The sequence below is a fragment of the Crinia signifera genome, chromosome 9 (genome assembly GCF_055691185.1).
Source record: "Crinia signifera chromosome 9, ASM5569118v1, whole genome shotgun sequence".
NCBI lineage: Eukaryota > Metazoa > Chordata > Amphibia > Anura > Myobatrachidae > Crinia > Crinia signifera.
In genome coordinates this window covers 83,513,767-83,537,674 of record NC_139225.1, presented here as the reverse complement: position 1 = coordinate 83,537,674, position 23,908 = coordinate 83,513,767, and the positions used below count along the sequence as shown (strand labels likewise).

The following is a 23,908-nucleotide window of genomic DNA, read 5'->3' as shown; positions in this document are numbered from 1 at the left end:
CGTATTTGGAAATGATGGTACTGTAGCTTGGGCCGAGCTACTAAAGTTATATTATGGTTTAATTTGTGGATCAATAATTCCAGCAGAGATTTTATCAATATGGTGCCCCATGGGTCACCCCTCAAGCGGTGCGTGTCTGGTGAGATCTGCCACCTCTGCACCAGCACTGCGCGCCGCAAATGAGAGGGAGAGCCGCGTCAATGAGGACGTGTGCCCTGCAGAGGAGCTCCGGCGTGTTAGAGTCAGCGCCGGAGATCTCCGTCTGTTAGGAGTCAGATCTGAGCGCTGCGGACGTCACGCAAGTAGCGCCTCTGACTGAGCGGTCCAGTGAGAACTGGCATACCGCTCCGACTAAACGATTTTCAGCTAATACAGATCAAAATACATGTAATAGGGATAGGGGAGAGGAGGAGAGCACACTGAGTGTCTAGGTCAGCGTACGCTTCGCATTGGAGCTTCGTCCTGACATATGCCTTAAGTTAAGGCATACAATCAAAAAATCGTCAGCCCAGATAATACATTACATTTTGTCCATTTGAGAAGGAATTTGCCTTTGTGAGTGAACCAGAATAAGGGCCATTAATTGTATACAATAAAAAAAACAATTAACAGCATAAATGTATATTACATGATCACAAAGTGACTATTGGGAGACCCCTCTGTATACTAATACACGTGTACACATACATCTGGCATCCATGCATGTTAATCAACCCTTCTAGTCATGTCATACTCATCTCCATCATTGGCCTCAAGCCTCTAGTTGTATGTTGATTGGGTCCTCACTACTTACATTTAAGCTGTAATGTGTATTGAACTGTGGTGCTCTTTATTTGTACTGTATTTTTGTTATTTATTCAATGTTATGCCAAGTTTTGTCTCCCTGTATTGTTCCTTTGTACGGCGCTGCGAAACACTTGTGGCGCCTTATAAATAAAATTATAATAATAATAATAATAAGTCATGTCACAGGGTGTCTTTAGATGCAACTTTTTCCAATAAATTAGTATTCCTCGCAAGGGCATTCAAATAGGACAAAAATGATCAAAATGATATTCTGTGTGCAACTACAGCTGTATGTGCCTATGAAATGGTACCCTACAATGTTTTCTTAGAAAACATTGTAGCACATCAGATAGAGCTATGTTTGCATACATAATAACACACATTATGACAGAAGTAGTCTCACGGAAGACAGCTGGCTCTACTGAGTCACACACGCTCACATGTTATGTGAAAATGGACAAGCAGCGCATGGAGGATAGATGTATGCGGACACATCTGCATTTGGTCCTTGGGTTTATAAAAATAATTAGATATCTAGCACCCATTGCCTTAATTTGCTGACACCTATTTAAAAAAACAGGTTAGATTTTAATGAATGTTACAACTGCTGTAGTTACTAAGGATTAATCTCCTTATTGTACAACATAGCTTTATTATTTAAATACATATCCAAGGGCACATTTTTTCACTTGCTGTACAGTGAATTTACAACATATCTCGGCAATGTTATACTTGCTCCTGAACTATTATATTCTTTTGAGGCATGTTAAGTCTGGATTGGAATACACAAAGCCCTGATTAACTATATCAAAGCTTGACCCCATTTAGCTGCCATTGTCTTCAATGAGCATTTAATGCTCTTAGTGAACCTTGAATCTTCTGTTACTTTCATGAAAATACATATTCATTACATGTCAGGGCCAATTTATTTCACATTAATATGAATATATGCAAGAAATGTTCTGTAGGAATGACTCAATCTGAGAGAGGACCTTCCACATTGTTAAAATTATATATTTTACATAGTGTATTGAGCACTACGGGGCAGATCTTGACGTGAATTGTGTTTAAAAAAATGATGCTATTCTATGTGTATGGACATAGAATGTTAGAGGAAGTGGTTGCAGACAGAGCTGGCCCTAACCAACCTGATGCACTAGGCAAGATTTTGGCTTGTGGCCCCTACTACTCGCTCTAGTCCCGCCACTTACCTGGCACAGATCACAGCAACAGCCAGCAACACTCATCACAGACTGTAAGCTTGTGAGCAGGGCCCTCCTACCTCTATGTTGTTTTGTTTCTATCCAGTTTGTTTAATCACTGTTATTTCCAATTGTAAGCGCTACAGAATATGCTGCTCTATATACGAAACTGTAAATAAATAATAAGTAATCACCCCTCGCCCATATCAGTGCTCATTCACATAGCCAAAGACATTTGGTACCTTGTGCCAGCAATACCCAATATTTTAAATAGGGGCAGTGTGCGCCAATGGGGGTGTGACCTTGAGCGGAAGGGGCCTTGTAACACAATAGTACCAAATCAAATTACATCACACAGTAGTGCAACCTTATTCACTTTACAAACATGTAGAATCTATTATTCGCATTTCGCAACACAGTAGTACCCCTTTACCTTATACACATCTAAGTCTGCTGTCGGGATGATTTGGCTATAGGCTTGGAATCCATGATCCTAGATATTTCAAATTCCCTATTTTACCTATTCATAGGTCTCGCACTGTTTAAGATGAGGTGCAAGGTTTCCTGGGTTTGGAATGGGGATACCATTTACAGCATTATACAATTATCTTGAAGTAGTGTTTTCTCTTTTAAACAGTATTCATGGGGGTCAATGTATTAACCCTGTAAGCTCCAACATTTCTGTGTGAGATGTGCAACATATCCGCTAAAAAATACCAGCGTTACTCACATTTGTTATATAAATTCAAATAAAAAATGTTGTGTAAAAAAAGATTATAAATTCTATATAAGGTAAAGATTAAATGTCATTATGATGAATACAAATATTTTCTCACAAAGATTTTGCCAAATTTACTTGGCACTTAAAAAAGAGTGGAGAAGTTGACCAGTGGAAAAATTGCCCTTAACAACCAATCAGCTTCTGCTTATTTAATAAATGTTGCATGAAAGCTGATTAGTTGCTGTGGGCAATTTTTCTACTAGTCTACTTTGTGAGATAATGTAATCTTTAAATGTTGCTAACTAGTGGAGCCGCAACAAACTTGCAACAAAATGCTAAGCATATTGGAGCCTGTTAAATAACCTCATAATAACATCACCATAGAAAACCATGGGAGCAGCTGGTGGGAGCACATTTGTTCTGAACTCAGTAGACAACATTGATATAGCCTGTGTTCAATTCTTGTTCGAGAGGCGATTCTACTTAATTTTGCATTAATTGTGCTAAAAAAAAAAGCATGTGCGTATGTTTACAGGATAGAACCTATTTGATAAATATGAACCATATTGCAAGCTTGAACAAACTCAAACATATTCGTACTGGTCAAAACATGGTTCATCCATTCTTATATTAAAACAAAAAAAAATCAAAGATTTATTTACAATTTTTATTTTGAACAAACAGGTTAGAAAACCAGTTTGATTTTTATTGATTTTTATTTGGGATCAAGGGAAAATACTTTACTTGGACAAGTAGATAATAAAGTTGTACAGTATGCCATTACCCTTGTACCCTTTATATAAGTTGTGCATGGGTTTTGTCAATATATAAGCACAACGAAGTCACAGAGGACTTGTGAAATATAATGTAATTAGGCAATACAATAATGAAATATTTTTATATTGAAAAAGTAATTGTTATAGAATTTGTATTCAGGACACACCAAAATATACAGAATCAGTCAGAAGAGACAGCAATACTTTTATGAGGATGGATATCTATATTTGTGGAAGAATAGATTTCTATACTTGACAAAATATTTTAATGTCACAATGGATGACCTGGTTTTCTGTTGCAAAATGATGGAATCCCCAGACATTAGACTGGCATGCTTTCAATAGTTATATAAAAATACAGTTACAAGTAAATGACTGAGATCTGTGTGCTCCAAGTAAAACCATCTGTCATTCTGCAGCTCAACATATTGAGTGACATCCTTTTACCTTAGAGCTACGGATCACTGTTTACTAATCAATACTTCCTAGTGTAGAAATGTCCCATTGCAATATAGTAAATACAATGGGTTGGTTAAGTAAAAAAAAAATTAAACTATTGCATACAGTACAGTATATGTGAAAATGAACCTGCACTTAATTTTTATTTTTGTATTCAAAGTAGAAATTTTGTAAAAATGCAGCCATCATCATTATCATCAAACCTCCTCAAACGTTTAAGTCAAAATCAGATGCATTGTAGACTGGTGTCTTGGGATTTCCCCAGTTTTGAGCTGCTATAAATGTATTCTAACCACTTGCCAGTTCAAGGGCAAATGGATACAAGTGAAAGATTCACCCACCTTATAATACAGTGCAGAATAATAAAAAGCTACTAACTATGACATTTTTGTATAGATATTTACAGTAGGTGAGTGATTTACTCATTTACTCTCCATTCAAGATATGGTAGAGTACAGTGTAAATATTTTGCAATTACTGGTAAATTACCAGCACAAGCATCCAAGTGCCGCCTCTATGCATGTACCTCACATGCCTAGTGAGAGATAAGTGTAATATGATAAGAATGCAACTCTACATGCAAACACATGTTGTGTGCATGCACAGTGAGACAAAAGTCTACAAAATCTTCTATACTGCCATTGTAGAGTCTGTCCTATGCTCCTCGATCACAATCTGGTAGCAAGCAAGAATGACATATGAAGGCTGCAAAGAATGGTGAGGATGGCAGAAAAGATCATTGGTGCTGACCTCCCTGCTGTCCAAGAACTATACCTGGTAAGGGTTAAGAAGGGCGCAGGGAAGATTGCGGTGGACAAGGTGCACCCTGGCCACAACTTGTTTGAAACCCTCCCATCAGGCAGACTCTATAGGTCCATCACTGCAAAGTCGACCAGAACCACTAAAAGCTTTTTCCCAATAGCTGTCCACCAACTGAACAATGTTGAATGTGCCTAATTCTAACATGCGATTGTTCTATATATGTGAAATGTATGTGATTCATGTTATGTCTCGCTTCTTATTTTTTTCCCACTTGTGTTCCTTGCTTAGCGCTGCACTGTTACCGCAAACAAATCCTAGTATATGCGAGTATACCTGGACAATAAATCTGATTCTGATGTACAAGTCACTTCTTTATTTTATTCATCAGCACTTACATTAAACACTTAATCAGGCCCTGTTTTATACATACGTATTTGGAAATGATGGTACTGTAGCTTGGGCCGAGCTACTAAAGTTATATTATGGTTTAATTTGTGGATCAATAATTCCAGCAGAGATTTTATCATTTTAAAATAAGTTCGAAATGTTAGAGCAGACAATTTAGCACCAAGTGATTTGGGATATGCTAAAAAGCATAATTATGATACAGTATATTCATAGTTGCCTACTCTTCTGGATCCTGAAGAATGGTTCGTATCTCTTGCTGTCCTACATCATAAATCAAATCTCGCTGCCTGTTTACTACAGCCAGGGTACAGTACCACCAATTAATTTGCAAGGACAGTGACTAGCTGCAGTCATTTTGACTAATTTTGGGGCACTGGAGTCTCTAATCTTTACTCTCAGCAACCCCCTCTTAAGGTGCCCATACACGTTGTGATTATCGCATGCGTTTTGAACTTTTAAGTGCGATATTGTATAGCACAAAAAGTATGCACAGGCAGTACTTTTTGTGCTACATTGCATCACAACGCATCACTTTTGTAGTACAGTGCGATGCGATACCTCGTGACCATAAGGTGACTATAAACTAAAAGTCTAAAATCGCATCGCACAGTACAGTACAGTACATCGCATTGCATCCCATACAAGTGCCAAAATCGCACAGCACCAATAAAGTACAAATGCACAGCACACTAAAATCGCAACGTGTATGGGTACCTTTAGTCCCTCTGCAGCAGGGAACACAGCCTGTTTAACAGCAGTCTTATCTCAATTTCTGCTCATGATCTATAGTGTGAGCTGCGGCTGAGGGTGAGAAGGTTTTATTAGTAATAGAAACACAGAGACATAATTTGGCAGATAACCACTTGGCCCATCTAGTCTTCAGTTAAACAAACAAAAAGGATAATTCAAAGTTTTAAAATCCATCTTAACCAAGATATGATCATGGAAGTAAGAATTTAAAGAGTGTTAAAATGCATATAGAATTAATTGAATATGCATCACATTTATTATCATGTAGATTGTGCTGAGTTAGAAAAAAAGAAATATCACAGCAAATAGCAAATAAATAAATTCAATATCAAAGGCAGGTATGTTATTTTCAATACTTGCTAAATATCCCAATATATAATTCATAATGTTATACAGCAACAAGCATTTAAGCACATATATGCCCATATATTGACCTATACACGCCCTTTGGGTGGGGCATGACACACCCCCTTGAAGGTGTGCCATGCTTAATTCTACTACCGACTACAATCTCCATGAAACTAGTTTCCGAACTAGACAACTAGGAATATACTGTATTTGAGTTTTTTTAGATAAATGCTTCAGTTTACTAGATGCAAATCATGGAATGCTGCGATACAACATCTTGTGCCTTTCAGTTCTGTCACAGTTTACAGAAAAGCTTTATTTTTCAAAGAATAGTCGATTACACATTCTGAATGCATTGATGGTATATCCAACACAAACAAAGGCTAATTACAATTGAGGGACTTTCTCCCACCACTTATTCACATGAATCATCTCAGCTGAATCTATCAAGGTGCATTTAGCTTTTTGCACAAGGCAAAGAAAATGCATTGAAACCAAGTCAAGAAAAAATGTGTTGTTGAGTCAGTGAGAAGCACTTAATATGACTGCATTCATTACGGGTCCATTCTTTTTCTAAGAAAACAAACATTTTGTGTCACAAGTTTGATTGCAGCATGTTGTTTATGTAAATGATATCTTACAAGCAGTGGGAGAGTTTGAGCTGAGCATATGAATTGTGGAATAGAAATGAATGGAACGCAGAGATAGTTTTCTATATCAGAGTTTACTTTTGAATAAACAGCTTTATTAACATAAAATAGACCTGATACATGTTTACAAAGTTTAAAGATCTGTAAATCCAGAGAATGAGAATATATATATATATATATATATATATGGAGTTTGGAGAGTGGCACTCCGTAACGCTGCTGAGTCCAAAAGATAATAATACGGTGTCCCCTGTGGCGATAACCTGGGAGATCCCCAGAGATTGTAGTAACTGGGTGACAGCGGCACTCGAGCAAATAATAAAAGGAGACCAGAAGATTGGATGTATTGGTACATCCAGTCTTCTGGTCTCCTTTTATTATTTGATCGAGTGTCGCCGTCACCCAGTTACTATATATATATATATATATATAAACCACCGGAATGGGCAGCACTTCAGTACAATCACCTTCAAAGGTACCCAAGGGAGCTCCACATACAGTACAGTCATGGCGGCACACGGACAATCACAAATGGATACAGGAGGCAAGGATTACTGCAACGTTTCGATGTTTATTTCCGGGACCGGCCGCCGGCCGTGCGCTCAACTGGTGGGGGATATAAGGTGAGACTTGTTCATTTGTTGTTTGTGATTGCCTGAGGACGATGTAATAAACATCGAAACGTTGCAGTAATCCTTGCCTCTTGTATCCATTTGTGATTGTCCGTGTGCTGCCGTGACTGGACTGTATATACATAGATAGAGAGATTGAGATTGTAGGGGCTCTGCACTCACTAATTTAACTGATATTAATAAACAGTGGAGATTTAGTTCATGAATTGATCAATGCATTTAAGCCTGCAGCCCCCTTCAAGGGACCCCACTTTTCTGCAGGTCCTAACACTATTGCTCGAAATGGCTACAATACACATAGCTATCACATTAATGTTTGAACCCAGGCATGCTATCTGGTCTGAAGCTCACAGCAGACTATGCTTTTTAAAGGTGAGCAGTTACCAACACACCTGTCACTAATCATCTAGGGAAATGGTTAACATAAGCTATGAAATAAAGGTTAAAACAGGGTGCATGAGAGATTGTGACCACAATAAGACTAATTAAAAAAATTAATCTAATAAACAATATACACTAAACATCAGCAATGTGATCACAAGCCATAGGGCACCCCAAAACTAGGAAAGGTGAGTGCCGATGTTTAGTGTATGTTGTTTATTAGGTTAATATTTTTAATTAGTCTTATTGTGGTCACAAGAAAGTGCACCAGCAAAGTGCAAAGGCCACATACAGGTAGTTTAAGAAAACAAAATAGAAGCGAACACATCCAATTTAAAGCAACAGGTTCTTTATATTAGTGAAAAACAATTTCCATCAAGATAACAGTTCATCCCAACAAAGGGAAAAAAAGGAAAAAAAAAAGGCATGGACACACCCAGAATCAAAGTAGCATACAGCATAGTCAATCGGAAAAAATTCAACTTCTTACCACATGCGAATAGGAGAAAACATGGTGGTCCAACGCCAGGTCACTGATGCCCGACAGCTGTTTCGGTGTATCCTCACCGTCATCAGCAGCAATATATACTGTATATAGTAGGCCGCTCAAAGCTCCGAAAGCGATTCAAACATTTTTTAAAAGGGGCAATCACTTCCAAGGCATGGTTTTGCCTTGTTAGTGATTGCCCCTTTAAAAAAAAATCTGTGTTCAGTCGGCATCCCGCACTCTAGTGGCATTACATTCCTCCAATAAATTGTATTGACGGAGGCAGAACATTTTTAAACTGCAAAACCATTGCACTTGTCCTGGGATCTACTTTCACTGCTACTCTTGGAACCTTTCTGGTTTGGCCATTCAGTGACCTGGTTTTATGTCTGTACAGAAAGCATTAAAACAGAAAAAAAGTGTTTATGCTCTCAAAGACCACATAAGGAATAAGAAGACTTGAAAGTACAAACAAGGGAGCAGATGCAGAGCTGAATACACTTGTTTGCACAATCCGTATTCTCCAGATAAAGCGTACCCAAGAACGGGTAATGTAAAGTCATATGAATGTCAAGTGCATTTCAACTTGCAGCTGAAGTGTCATAAGTGGGCTGTAAGTTCAGATAGGGCATGTGGATGAAATTGTTAGATAAGCCTGTACATATTGCAGTGTGAGTGATTGCAAGCCAAATGAAAATGCCGTGGAGAAGCATCAGTGCCACTCAGGGATGCCACTGCTTGAACATCTTTAGTTACAGCCCAGATCAGGCACACAGTGGGTAAAACAATAACCTCTGACATGGCACTTTTGGTGCTGCTTAAATATCTGTCATAACAAAACTGTTGTCACGCTGCACAAAAACAGTTTTGGAAATCCATTTCTGAGAAATGTCTCTGCTGGCATGAAAAACGCTTATGTGACAGATGTAGGAATAATAAAATAGACTTCTATGAAGGCCATTTTTAGCCCTAACTGCTGCTTGTACCTTTTTAACAGCTGTTAGAGAAGGGAATTTTTTCTCTAGGCAAAACTCATTAATTTCAATAGGACAGCATTAAGTGCTCAGGGGAAAATGCAGCATAAAAAGCGTCCATGCGACACCTCCCTTCAGATCAATCATCTGTATAGTGAATGCATCATTTGCACTCTCTGGTGCACAGAACACATTTGTATCATATCAGGGGCTCCCGACTTGCGATGGATGAAGCTAATTGGCCAAGAGGTGAAAGGAATGATGGCCCTCGGTCTGAGTGTGACAGCTAAATGGCCTATTTGTTCTTGTGCTCCTATAAAAAAAATTAAACTCTAAGTACTACAATGATAAAAACACTGTTGTGTTCCCTGATACAATAGTTCACCATTATAACCTGTGAATATTTATTTATTAACAGTTCCTTATATAGCGCACACATACTGTATTCCGCAGCGCTTTACAGAGAATATTTGAACAATCACATCAGTCCCTGCCCGGTGGAGCTTACAATCTATATTCCCTACCACATGTACACGCACACATACATTCTAGGGTTCATTTTTGTTGGGAGCCAATTAGCCTACAAGTATATATTTGGATTGTGGGAGGAAACCGGAGTACCCGGAGGAAACCCACGCAAGTACGGGGATAATATACAAACTCCGCACAGTTAGGGCCATGGTGGGAATCTAACACATGACCTCAGTGCTGTAAGGCAGGAATGTTAACCATTATACCATCTGTACCGTGATTTAACTTTATGTGTCGCTGTACAATGTCTGCCGCAACATTCTGCTCAGTAATTTTTTCTACTTTTTCAATAGTGGCAGACCTGTTTGGTGGCAAGCATGGCCAACTGTATCAATATGTAATTGCATTTGAGCTTTCATTACAAATTTGAATTGATTTAAGAAAAGTTATTAAACAATCTACATCCTTTCCCTCCTTACAGTTCTGCTATCCTAATTTCAGGCATATATGGTCTTTCAAAAAAATCCATGTGTGCAAACATATAAGGTTTTTTTTTTTTTTACAATTATATCATCTTGTTTGGTGGTATATAGACCATGATGCTTGTCTCAGAAATTTTACTTTTCAGAATTCATAGTTAGAATATTTAAATGGTTCCTTACCTCGTTCAGTGTCATATAGGTAAACAAATTTTTGCCAGTCATAATCACTGAGCAGAGATAGAATGGGTCCTTTTAGTGCCGGTCGCATTTGAATGACGAACTGTACATCGGCGTCTGTTGGGAAGCTTGGCGTGATAAATGAGGTGTGAAGGGCACCACAAAATGATGTGAGAGTGTTCATGGACATTTGATCGTAGAATCCAAAGATGGCATAGACACCACGGGAAAACTGTGAACAAACTGAAAGACAAATGCATAGTCAATAAGTGACAGAAAGGTAACAAAACACATTTCAATAAAATGATTCATTGTAAATAATTCAAGTAACTCAGTGACTACATGTTAAGATACAGTAATGCATGATAACTCTTGGTGATTAAAACTCTACATTGAGCCTTTTTATGTTTAAATGAACTTTTATTAAATTTTGCTGCAAAGGTTCAATATTAGTAGCAAAAACAGTTATTGCATTTTAATGATTTATTTTCAGTTTATTATGTTTTTGTAATCTACGATATACTACCGTGTTTTCTTTCTAATATACTTACAAATGATGACATTTACTGTATTTAATCTTCACTTATTATCATGTAAATTTGTATATGCCAAAGTTCCAAATCTAGCTCACTATGCAGGTTTAAATGACCTCTATGATTATTATTACATTTAAATGTCTCTATTAAATATTAATTTCTGTATCTGATATTATTTTGACTGTGGACCTTATTTGATTTAGATTTTATAATGAGACATTTGTATGGTACATAGTTAAAATATGTGCAATCTGCAGAATCTTGTCAATTACCAGCATGATCTACAAAAACTCTGGTAAAGGCTGACAATTCAATCTCTGATTCACAGAAGTATAGCTGAGCCATACTGTGCACAAACAAATTTAGATGCTGATGGATTGTTGACCCAGCAAAATCTGGTTATGTTTATTCTTATAATTTATGAACATTATGCGCTCCTGATGTTCTTGGATTAGTTGTGGGGAGCATGTTTTATGTAAACTACTGTACTGAAGGTTTGATTGTGCCATTAACATAAGTCACATACTGTATGTCCAAAAGATAACGATCTAATTCTGAGTTGGATTTAGGCCAGTTTGCATAGCCTTATATAGGAATATTGGCTCTGTGTATGGGCAGAAAGTGGCCATACACATTGGCCCTTATTCAGATCTGATCGCAGTACAAATTTGTTCTCATAATGGGCAAAACCATGTGCACTGCTGGTGGGGCAGATGTAACCTGTATAAAGAGAGTTAGATTTGTGTGAGATATTTTGTTTCTATGCAGGGGAAATACTGGCTGCATTATTTTTACACTGCAATTTAGATTTCAGTTTAAACACACCCTACCCAAATTTAACTCTCACTGCATATGTTACATCTGCCCCACCTGCAGTGCACATGGTTTTGCCCATTTTGAGAACAAATGTGTACTGTGATCAGATCTGAATAAGGGCAATAATGTATTAGCATATACATGTTTGCTCAAAGGACATTAATGACAGCTTGAGAGTGGGGAGATGAAAGGGGAATGCAAAGGACAGACAAAGATGAACAGAGACTGAGTATAATAAGGCATGCCTGCTTTATTTTGGCTAACTCTAAACTGACAAAGCTTGGACGCAGAGGCGTATGTATGCCTATAAAATCCATACAGTTACCTAACCAGTTTGGAATTTTATCACTGCACGTGGAAATATTAGTTGCTGCATGATTTCACATTTTCTTTTTCAGAGACAAGACAGTTGTATCTTCTGTATTATAGAGGTATATTATTTAAAAAGCTGGGTTGGACTGTATTTGACATATAACTGACAAAAATCAGACACATTTGGAACCGCTGCAATTCCCGTGTCTTAGCATAATAGTGTAACTACTACACTTTGCCCCTTATTCTGGTTCACCCGCAATGGCAAATTCCTTCTCAAATTAACAAAACCATGTGCACTGCAGGGGGATGAGATGTAACTTGTGCATAGAGAGTTAGATTTGAGCTGGGTTTTACTTCAAAGTGAGAGCTACAGGTATTTCATATTGTAAAAATAAAGCAGTCAGTATTTTCCCTACACAGAAACAAAATAACTCACCCAAATGTACTGTAACTCTCTCTGCACATGTTACATCTGCCCCCCCCCCCCCTTGCAGTGCACATGGTTGTCCATTTGAGAAGGCATTTGCCAAGTGAACCAGAATAAGGGCCTTTTTCCATATTGATGCGTTGATGTAAATTACATTCTATATGCACCCGACTCAGCATCAGTTTCTCTGTGAGCTTGGAAATGTACTTTCCAAACAAGAGAATTGGACAAAATCCATCTTGCATTTTACAATTTGTTCCCCTCTCACTTGTTTTAGAGAGGAAGCTATTTTGCACTCCTGAAACTGTCTAGCTACGTGATTCTATTCCTAATAACTGCAACAATAATAGTTATAATACCCATGGCAGTCCCATTGTAGCAATGCTGTTATAAAAGCCTTGGTTAAGGTTTGCAATAAAAAGGGTAGCTTTATGCCTTTGGGCTAGTGAATTTGTCAGTAAATATCAAATGATATCAGTTAGAAGATGATACTAGCAACGCAGATAGTAGGAGAAATAATAACTCACTAAGCAACAATAAATATGTTACAGTAAAAGATAGGCTTAGATGTGAAACTAATAAAACAAACATGTTTTTTCTTGTTTTATATCAAGTTTTAATTGGGTAAAATTTTAAGTTTGTAGAGTTCTCTGCATAAACAATGCAAAATTATTTGGGAACCCATGGGCATATTATTTATTTATTAACAATTATATATATATATATATATATAGCGCACACATATTCCGCAGCGCTTTACAGAACATTCACATCAGTCCCTACCCCAATGGAGCTTACATTTTATATTCGATACCACATGTACACGCACACAAAGACATTCTAGGGTTACTTTTTTTTGTTAGGAGCCAAATAACCTACCAGTACATTTTTGGATTGTGGAAGGAAATTGGAGTACCCAGAGGAAACCCACGCAAGTACGGGGAGAATATACAAACTCTGCACAGCAATGGTGGGAATAGAACCCATGACCTCAGTGCTGTGAGGCAGTAATGCTAACCATTACACCATCCGTACTGCCCCATATTCATAAAATAACCCTATAATAAAGGCTGAGCCCATAATCCTTCTAATGTGGAAAAGCAAGAAGAAGAATTAATCTACTGAGATTGTTACATTTCTCTTTATGATGCTTGCCAGGACTAATGTGGAGTTATTCCTAGTCCCCGGATTACAAAAATAGATTTTGGCACATCTGACCAGGTGAAACTTTGTTTTCTAAATTTTCCTTTTTCCAGATCACAGATTAAAGAGGCTTAAATTGGGTTCTTGGCATGTTTGTGGCAGCAACAAGGACAAACTGTACATACACACCATATAGACGTGCAGCGGATGGTTGAGGATTGAGATGTAATTGGACAGCTAATAAATCTTTTTGTGCTTGGCCTCAAGTTCATTCAAGGTCATCTAAGCAATTTAAAACAAACACTGTCTCATCAATAACTTCTCTGATGTGTTCTCTCACGCTTTTGTCCCCTCAAAACCATCATTGTTAAACATTTTGCTTCTATGATTAAGAGAAGGAATGGAAAAAAATCCTATTAACACAATCTAATGATGTGGACTATGGAGACATGCAAGCACACAATATAAATTACTTGGTGACACTGGGGTGATGATTGAAGTGAAGATATCAATTTTAATTTGCTAAACCAATAACATGCTTGTTAGTATAAATATACTTGTATACACTTTTAATCTACATAAATTCAATTTTTGTGCAATTTAAAACATTGAATATTACACAACAGGAATCTTGTATAGAATATCATATTATTTACGATAGTCTATAATTATATTAAAAGTCCTGAGCCCTGAAAACATGATCTGCTATCGGTTGAGAACAACTGTTTAAGGACATCAGCCTATGATATATACGTACATTACAATGTTGCTATTACAGTACAGGTATAATCTGAAATATTTTAATTTAAGTCATTTTTGTATGACAAACACAATCCACATTAGCTAAATTACCACCATATTTCGATGAATAGCTCAAGCAAAATTTGTTTAACAGAGATCGTCCCAGAAAGTGCAGGAAGATATACTCAGGGGGCAAACTTATACAGCAGCAATATATTATCTGTTTTCTTTTATGGCATTTAAAACTTTCAGGAGATCTGGTTTCCAGAAACTGTGATTCTATACCTATATATATATTTCAAGGGATGTAACAGAAATTTCATTGACTTTGTAATGAAAATGAATGAGAAGCTATTACAGCTCACTGATTATAAGTGCTTGCATACAGTATGACTCATTAATCAACTGCTCCATCATCATCCTTAACATCATCATAGTACAATAGCTTAAGTGACCATACACTGTATGTGGTGATATCATCTGTAATAACAACTAACAGGTCAATATCACTGCATACAGATGGAGCCCCTCTCAACTATCTTCCTTAGGTCACGACTCACCGTGGCTAGCCATGGCTATCCTATTGTTCTCTGCAGCAATACAATACATAAAACAATACAGTAGGGGATTAGCAGAGTAATCCTATTACTCACTTAATCATATTAAAGGGCTAGATGAGGAGGTCTATATATATATATATATATATATGTGTGTGTGTGTGTGGTCTCAATATAAGTGCAGTGCCTATTAATAATACAAGAAAAAATCAAAGGGTTGATTATTCAGCTTATCCATAATTGTGGATGAAAAATGACTGCTGTTTTGAAAGTGTTCTGTACACTCTTCCCTAAATTCTGCATTTGAGTACAGACTTAGGACCTAATACAGACCTAATCGTTTATCTGCAAATTTGCAGATGACTCAGAGTGGTTGCCTGCCATCCAGACAGAGTGAAAACCCACCCTGTGCAAATCTGTGAATGAATTGTAAAAATTTAGCAATCCAGTATTATGTTGCACATCTACAGATGGAGTGCCTCTCAGCCAGCACCGAGGCTCGCCAAATTGCCCCTGCTGGCGAGCTGGTGCTCCATCTGACTGGGATGCATGCACATCCCAGTTACCATGCAGCGGGCAACGCAAACTCTGCCCATCTCTGCTTCAGGGAGACGGGCAGGGTTGGGGGGGGAGCGGGGAGGTGGTGGTCCACACCGGGGACCTGCGGTGAGGCGGCGGGGACCTGGGGGGAGCTCTTTTAGAAGTGGAGGTGCACTCATCCAACTCTGGTGGGGGCTGGCGGTTGGCGATCCGAACGCCAGCCCCTGCAAGGATAACATGCGCTCCATCTTTAGATGTAAGTAATTCACTCATCATCGAATGATTTTCCCAGTCTGTGCAAATTTGAGTAAGTCTGACCCCTCTGCGACAAAAGAATCTCTCATGGAGGGTTCAACCGGTGCTGATACCACAATCCCTTCCTGGGCACGCCTGCATTTTTTCTGACACTCCCAGAAAATGGCAGGTTACCATCCCCAAAAATTGGGAGGGGATTGCTATGAGATATTTTCGCCAATTTGTGTTGCTATTTTGGCTCGTGCATGCGTGCTATGATCTGTACGCATACACAGTCAATCAATGGGTCGCAAATTTGCACATCAGCCCTCCACCTCTGAATCAGGCCCTTAATCAGAACGAATTTGCCTCACTAATTATGCTGTTTGCTTCAGTTTAATGTGATACAAGATATTGTGCTTTTTAAAGTAGGCTACACAGCCATACATTTATTTCCTATTAAAAGAAATGTGTTTTATATATTTGAAGCTAGTGAGATGATGATTAGGTAGATACATAGGATATATTGTTAAGTGACAGATGTGTCTTCACCTACACCTAATATATTTACACCATACAGTATGGTGCAAAATATCTGCTGCAACAGTAATGCTCTGACACACTTAATGCATTGTACTTACTATCTATATATTGTGACTAAGCTCCATCGTAGCCACATATAAAGCCACTTACAGTGCACCAGAGACCATAATGTGCAAATTTCTGTACATTATGTAGCAAAGTAATTGGTTACATTTTGCAACATAATGTACAGTACAGATTGAGTATCCCTTATCCAACACCAACTGGCATTAAGTCCGTTTGGAATGGCAGTTGGTGGCAGTGGGTGTGGCTCCCATATTTGAATTGGGAACTGTGCAGCCCCACCTCTGGAGCCTCCCCTGATGGGGACCTTTTTTCAAAGATCTGTGATTGAGGGGCAGATTTATTAAGCTCGGTGAAGTGATAAAGGGTCAGATTTATTAAGCTTGGAGAAGAGATAAACTGGATAAAAAGCGGAGAAAAGGTAAAAGGAGATAAAGCACCAGCCAATCAACTCCCAACTGTCTTTTTCAAACACAGATGATTGGCTGGTGCTTTATCTCCTTTTACCTTTTCTCTGCTTTATCTCCAGTTTATCTCTTCTCCAAGCTTAATAAATCTGCCCCAAAGTGTCTGGTTTTTATCACCGGTCAATCAGCTCCTAACTGTGAAGTTACAGGCTTGCTTTGAAAAATTACAGTTAGGAGCTAATTGGCCGCTGATAAAAAAAACAGACACTTTATCACTTCAACCACGTTTATTAAATCTACCCCGGAGTTACACACAAATGTGAAAGTTATTAGCGGTGCGACCGCGAATATGTTATGAAAGACGGTTGTTTGGCCCGCCTAGACCTAAGGTGTATGTGATTTGTGCAAGTCTTTATATACAGTACTAACATGAACACATCTACTACAGTTCCTACATTCAGTAGAATGATATAACAGATATGGTATCTTTGCATTTTGATGCATACAATTATTATTTTCCTAAAAGAGATATGACAATGCACACTAAATGCTAATCAATGGAAACACCACTACAGTATATGACTTTCTTAGATGGAACTTATGTTTTCATATATTTTCATTCATGCTGCATTTGAATCAAATCTTTATAATAAATGGGGACCGCTTTTGATCATCTGTCATTGCTGTAGTTTTAAAGGCTGTAATGCTTTTTTGGGTAGAATACAGAGCACGTATGGAACAATAGTTACAGAGCTTGAGGCATATACTTCTGTGGCTCTTGAAAACTGGAAAGCTATGAAATGGGCTTGCAGAAGGCCCCCTCAAGGATTCCAGAACTGACAGAGGCTGCAGCTGCATATACACATACATACAAAAATGAATCATTTTTCTCACAATATTCTACTTTGTTCCCCCTGGGGATATCTACAAAGACGATCATTCATGGTTAATCAGCCCAGAACAGGGAAACATATAAAACTCCAAAGTTTAAACCCCCTTACAGAATAACTCTTATGAAAGTAGTCCTACTTTTATTATATTATAGCATATTTTGATATTGAAATTCCATAAGTAAAATTTCAATATCCATACGGTAGAATTTAAGCTCTTCCTAAATGGAGTTCCTTAAATATTTTTGGCTCTCAGTTACTGACATTGAATGGTATTGTTTTGGCAAATATCAAGTGGTATTCATTATTTTCAGCTGTTCATTTCACCAGTATCACCATTCTCCTGCTGGTGTCAGAAGTGAGGTGTAGTGCTACAGGCTGCACCAGGTTGTCACCGGCTGAGAAGTAACCACTCCTCTTCAGTAACAGGACATGCAGTACAAGGCTCCTGTTATTATGGAAGGATCCAGCATTGCACTCACATCAGATGTCACGCCCCCTAGCCACGGGGGTCGACGAAGTCCAGACGAGACGAAACCAGTCGGGCGTGTTTCTGCTGTGACATACTTGCAGCTGGGAGTCTGTTTGATGGGACGTCAGAGGCTTTGCGGCTTCAGCGTTGTTTTGAGAGGAGACATCCACCTGCTGATCCTTGTGTATACATGCTGGCAAGCTGTTTATCTTTTACCTAATATGTACGTGAGCTGCTATTTCTTTATAAATTTTATCTGAATATACTGCTCATTGTGCGCTATCTCTTATTCTTTTGCATACAAAATTCTATCCGTGGGATCGGTTTATTGGAAAAGCTGCACCGTACTAACAGTGTGATTTGAAAACATCTCTAAGGTGTTCATACACGTTACAAATATTGTATACAATATTGTATACAATATCGCATCTCATAGCATATCGGTTTTGTGATGAGATCAGATGAGATGAGATCTAGTACAAAAAGTATGTGCAGCACATACTTTTTGTACTAGATCTCATCGCAAAACCGATATGCTATGAGATGCGATATTGTATACAATAATTGTAACGTGTATGGGCATTAGGACTAGCGTAGCTAGGGATGCCAATCCCGGAGCATTTTTTCAATCCCGGGATTCGGGATTGAAAAATGTTCAATCCCGGGATTCCTGGGATCCCGGGATTGGCATCCCTACTTGGGAGCTAGCTGCAGACAAGCACTATATGCGCATCCACATGCCATTTTTGGGGAGGAAAATCACTGGGCATTAAATAAACCACCCCCCTCTCTCCCACATTGCCTTACTTTTGAGAGGGGCAGGCAGCAGCAGAATGGAAGCAGGCTGCTGGTGTGACGCGCCGGTATGTCACTGGACTGTGCAGCCGGGAGAAGTCGGGCGGCGAGCGGGTTCAGTACTGCAGCCTGCGCAGCGTGACCAATGGGTCACGCTGCGCAGGCTGCAGCGCTACACATCCGGTGTCACAACTCGCTCGCTGCCCGACCTCTCCCGGCCACACACAGTCACAGCGGCAGGGAGTCTCTAGTCACAGGCAGCGGCGAAGAGCATCCGGTAGTAGGGAGCGGCGGTGCGGGGGACTTTACTGGCTGCACAGTATGACGCGCAGCGTGACCTCTGACCACATCACGCTGCGCGTCTGAGCTGTGCATGATCGGGGACAGAACGAAGCAACCAGGCAGCGTCTGAGCGAGTGCTCAGACGCTGCCCAGCATTAGACTAATCTAATCCCGAAATCCCGGGATTGGAAGCTCCAATCCCGGGATTAGAATCCCGGCAATTTTGGGGCCTAATCCCGGGATCCCGCCGATCCCGATCCCGGGATTGGCCACCCTAAGCGCAGCCTGTCTGTTTTCCTATATATATATAGAGAGAGAGAATAGGGACCCCAATAATGCGCTTAGGAGAGCAGCACGTCTATAGTACCTCGCTGTTAGTAAAGGCACCGGTGGGGAAGAGATAGAAAGAGAGAATAGGGGTGCGCTATACTAAAAATACCACTAAGTGGCTGTACATACAATAAATCAATGGAAATTTGTAAAAACAAGTATACATTTATTGGCGGTTAATCCAGCAATAAGGTTTTATTTCACAGTTTCAGATTTTCCAAAAGTGCCACATACAATGCAGATCCGCGGCCCGACGCGTTTCGTCCCTTAGGACTTCATCAGGGGCAATGAATCAATCCAACAAGAAGGTTTCTCCTACACAGTTTGTGAATGGAGGTATATCCTCTAACCATAAGAAGGTGGTCTATACGAAACTTTTAAGGCTACCGATTAGGTGAAAAGTGGTCTCTCAAGCCAGATAGTGGCAGATAAGTTCATAGATAAAGTGGCAGTATTCAATATGATGTTCTTCTGTCCACAGTGGACAGAAGAACATCATATTGAATACTGCCACTTTATCTATGAACTATGGTTAGAGGATATACCTCCATTCACAAACTGTGTAGGAGAAACCTTCTTGTTGGATTGATTCATTTCCCCTGATGAAGTCCTAAGGGACGAAACGCGTCGGGCCGCATATATATATATATATATTGCCTGACCCTAACCCCCCCCTTGCCCCAGTACTGCCAAAACTGCTATCTACATTTACCATATAAGCATTTAATGGTAACTCCATGGCAACGAGCATGAAACCCCTAGTAAGGAGCATTTAACCTCTGTATTTGAGCAAGAAGCCCCTGGCAACGAGCATGTAACTCCTGGCAATGAGCATGTAGGTAAGCGCCACTTATGTGGCATAATATATAACCTGCATTACGGTGTGTGGTATAATGTGTATTAGGCATTATGGCGTGTGTTATAAAAAGCAATAGGCATTACGGTTGTGGCATAATGTGTAATAGGCATTACAGTGGGTTATAACATGCAATAGGAATTATGGTGTGTGTCAATGTGTTATGGGCACTACGGTGTGTGGCAATCATGTATAATAGGATTTACTGTGTAAATTTTGACGCGCGCCTGAGGCGCGCACCATCACTGGTTTTGGTGTATGTGTGTGTGTGGGGGTATCAATTTGTTTTCTAACACAGGGCACCAAAATTTCTACATATCTACATATGGTATTGCTGCTTCTAAGCCCATTACGTGTTTTTTTCATTGTGCGCCTTCAGCAGGCATTGAGGGCGCAAATTTTTAGTTTGCAGGGGGACACCGAACACCCTAGCACTGGCCCTGGAATTGCGTCTCAATGCATATCGGTAAAATGTAGTTCTTCCTCAGGGGGTTGTGGGATACCCTTACACTACCAGGTAACCAGCTTAGCATCAGCTGTCCCATTAAGCACAGTAATTGCTACATATTACCACTGTACTGTAGCATATGTCATTTAGAAAGCAGAGTACATGGATGACATGCACTATGTGTACATAATTTAAAAAAGTCATAAGTATTAGTTTTCTTTAGTATTCTATTATGTAATGTATTAGTTTACATTGGCTATGTCCTTAAATGAGGAATTATAAACAACCAATGAAACTAACAAAATTGGACAAACGGTAGTCAGTCATTACTTTTGTGCCTAGGGGTGCCTAACCTGTAAATTCAAACCTGCTAACACATACATGCAACACGTCTCATCTCCGCACTCTGCTGTCTTCAGAAGACAGGATTAGCAGCAACAGCAGAACTTTTTTGAACAAAGGAAATATTCTGCATTATACTGCACTTTCAGAGTGTTACCCATTACCGGTCATTGATGAGTGTACATGAAGGATGCTGCTTATATACTGCTCCATCCCCTGGTTCTTATCCCTCACTACAGATGTGCATAGCATACTACCTAGTAGGGGAACGTATGGTTAATGATCAGATGAATAGCTTACAAAAAGATAATCCATTTAAAGAAAGTATTACCCCACAGTGAAAAGGTGATTGGATTATACATTATACATGGGTACTCATATATACAATGTCATTGCACACACGCAATTGCTCCATTACTTCAATAAACAATGTCTTCTTCTTCTTAACAATAATAATAATAATAATAATAATAATAATAATAATAATAATAACAACACAAAAATATATCCAGTTAATTTGTTTCATTCATACTCTACACATTATTCAATCACACAGTTGAGCACATCCCCACCCCAATTTCTTTATAGAAACAGGGCCGGCGCAAGGCACAGGAGCGCCCCAGGCGAGTCGGGGTGGGGGCGCCCCAGTGCCATGGTGTGTGTGTGTGTGTGTGTGTGGGGGGGGGGGGGTACCTGTTGCGCCTTCTGGGGAGGAAGGGGTGTCTATTCCGGAATCTGACAGGAGCCCGCGCGGGTACCTGTCCTGCGACGCTTTGTGTATAAACCTGGCGGCGGCGGCGGGGGTCCCTGCACTGCAGTGAATAATAAATAACAAGCTCTATACAGCGGCGCGGGAAGTGCTTCTATTTTGAATAAACACTGGCCGCACGCTGATTGGCTGAATCAGCGTGCGGCCAGTGTTTTCAAAATAGAAGCACTTCCCGTGCCGCCGGATAGAGCTTGCTATTTATTATTCACTGCAGGGACCCCCGCCGCCGCCGCCGCCAGGTTTATACAGAAAGCGTCGCAGGACAGGTACCCGCGCGGGTTTCTGTCAGATTCTGAAATAGACACCCCTTCCTCCCCAGACGGCACAACAGGTACCCGTGGCATGGGGGGCGAAATGCCGCCCTCCAGTGGCCAGCGCCCTAGGCAAATGCCTAGACTTGCCTAGTGGTGGTGCCGGCCCTGTATAGAAACCATTACTTAGAGCAAACCATATATTAGAGTTCACAGCCACTGAATCAATTCATTACCAGCTAGAAAATGCAGTTCACTCAATTGTTTATTGGAGCTATGGGAAAAGAAACTACAAAAAAAATGACAGTGTGGGTCCTAATATACCAGTGCACCCTGCACCAGCACCCAGGGCAAGTACCCTGCTCGCCACACCTTTGTTACACCAGTGAACCTTCCTCATACAATTATCCATTTTGCACCGTGTGGCATAAAATGTCTGGTGCCAATCCTGTGCTGCTCACTTTTCATCCAGTTTTCATTTCAATTTTCTGTGTCTTAGGTCGCAAATAGTGTATTAGGTACTTAGGGTTAGTTTTTTTGGTCTAAAATAAATTTATATAAAGCTACAGATGAAGCATAATGGTACACAGTGTGGGTCACCCCTATCAGACCTGTCTTTTCCTGTTTTATACAAACTGTATACTGTACTGAAGGTTTCCTGCAACTTTGTACTTTTTGTTCCACTGTGCTAATTTTCCTAAATTTTGGAAAAAAGAAGCATAATGATGCATAGCTCAGATCACTCCCATTGGACCTGTCTTTTGGCTGATTAACCTGAATTGTGTGCTTTTACTGTACCCCTACTTTGCTACCTTTTCCTCTATTGTGCAACTTTTTCCTTTTTCTTAGTTCACTTATATGCCCTTATTCTAGTTGGCTCAGACGGACGCATATTTTCGGACGGCCACCGAATGTTCTTAAGTACGGATCGCTCACACCGTCCGATTGCGGTAAGACGCCGTGCGAACGGACCGCGAGTGGATGTTTCATGTGAAAAAATGTGGGAACGTCTCCCATCCTCCGATGGTCGCCGACCATCGAATGATGGACTGAGTGGTCAGACAGCTCTGAGTGCTCTAGACCACTCAGAAATTTCTCCGTGTGAAAGCAGGGATATGGGCGGGCAGCTGGCATCTGGCTATGTCAGCTGTACACCCCCCACACATGCGTCATGGCTGGATTACCATACATACGCCCAGCGTTTTCATGGGAACGCCTCTGCACATGCGCAAACACAAAACATCGGCCGCCTGACCAAACACACAGCCGTCCAACTCAACCAGAATAAGGGCCATAGTGTCCTGATTCAAAGATGTAAGTAATGATATTTAGATTGACTGTTTATTATGCAACTACACATGTGCCATGGTCACACTGTGCACAAGCCAAGGTGAAGCTTTGTTTACAAGTGATTGAAAGTCAGCGAGCATAGGAGGGTAGTATTTGGGAGTAGTGACAAAAACACAGGTCTGTCACAACCATTTTTTGAAGGGCATGTATCCGCCTACATCTGAAATCCTATATGCAGGAAACAGTTATTAAAGGACCTGTGACCACCGCTGCATGCTGTATCTGTACGCAGTATGCTATGCACACCTGTCCATCTTGGCTCTGCTATCTAAATGATAGCAGGCCAATATGCAGGGCAAATGTTCTGTCAGCTGCAGGGTGATGAGGCCCTATCA

At 39.8% G+C, this 23,908-nt stretch overlaps 1 protein-coding gene across 4 annotated transcripts in view; it reads right to left on the bottom strand.

Annotated features, from left to right (window-relative positions):
• GRIA3 (glutamate ionotropic receptor AMPA type subunit 3) overlaps window positions 1–23,908 on the bottom strand; it is a 325,345-nt gene that overhangs the window by 225,936 nt on the left and 75,501 nt on the right. For all 4 annotated transcript variants that reach the window (XR_014460708.1, XM_083159318.1, XM_083159317.1 and 1 more), the window contains exon 3: window positions 10,470–10,709. Coding sequence is in view for 3 of the 4 variants with exons in the window: in XM_083159318.1 (XP_083015444.1) it covers window positions 10,470–10,709 (240 nt within the window). In the remaining variant the exon portion in view is untranslated. The remainder of the gene's footprint in view (window positions 1–10,469; window positions 10,710–23,908) is intronic.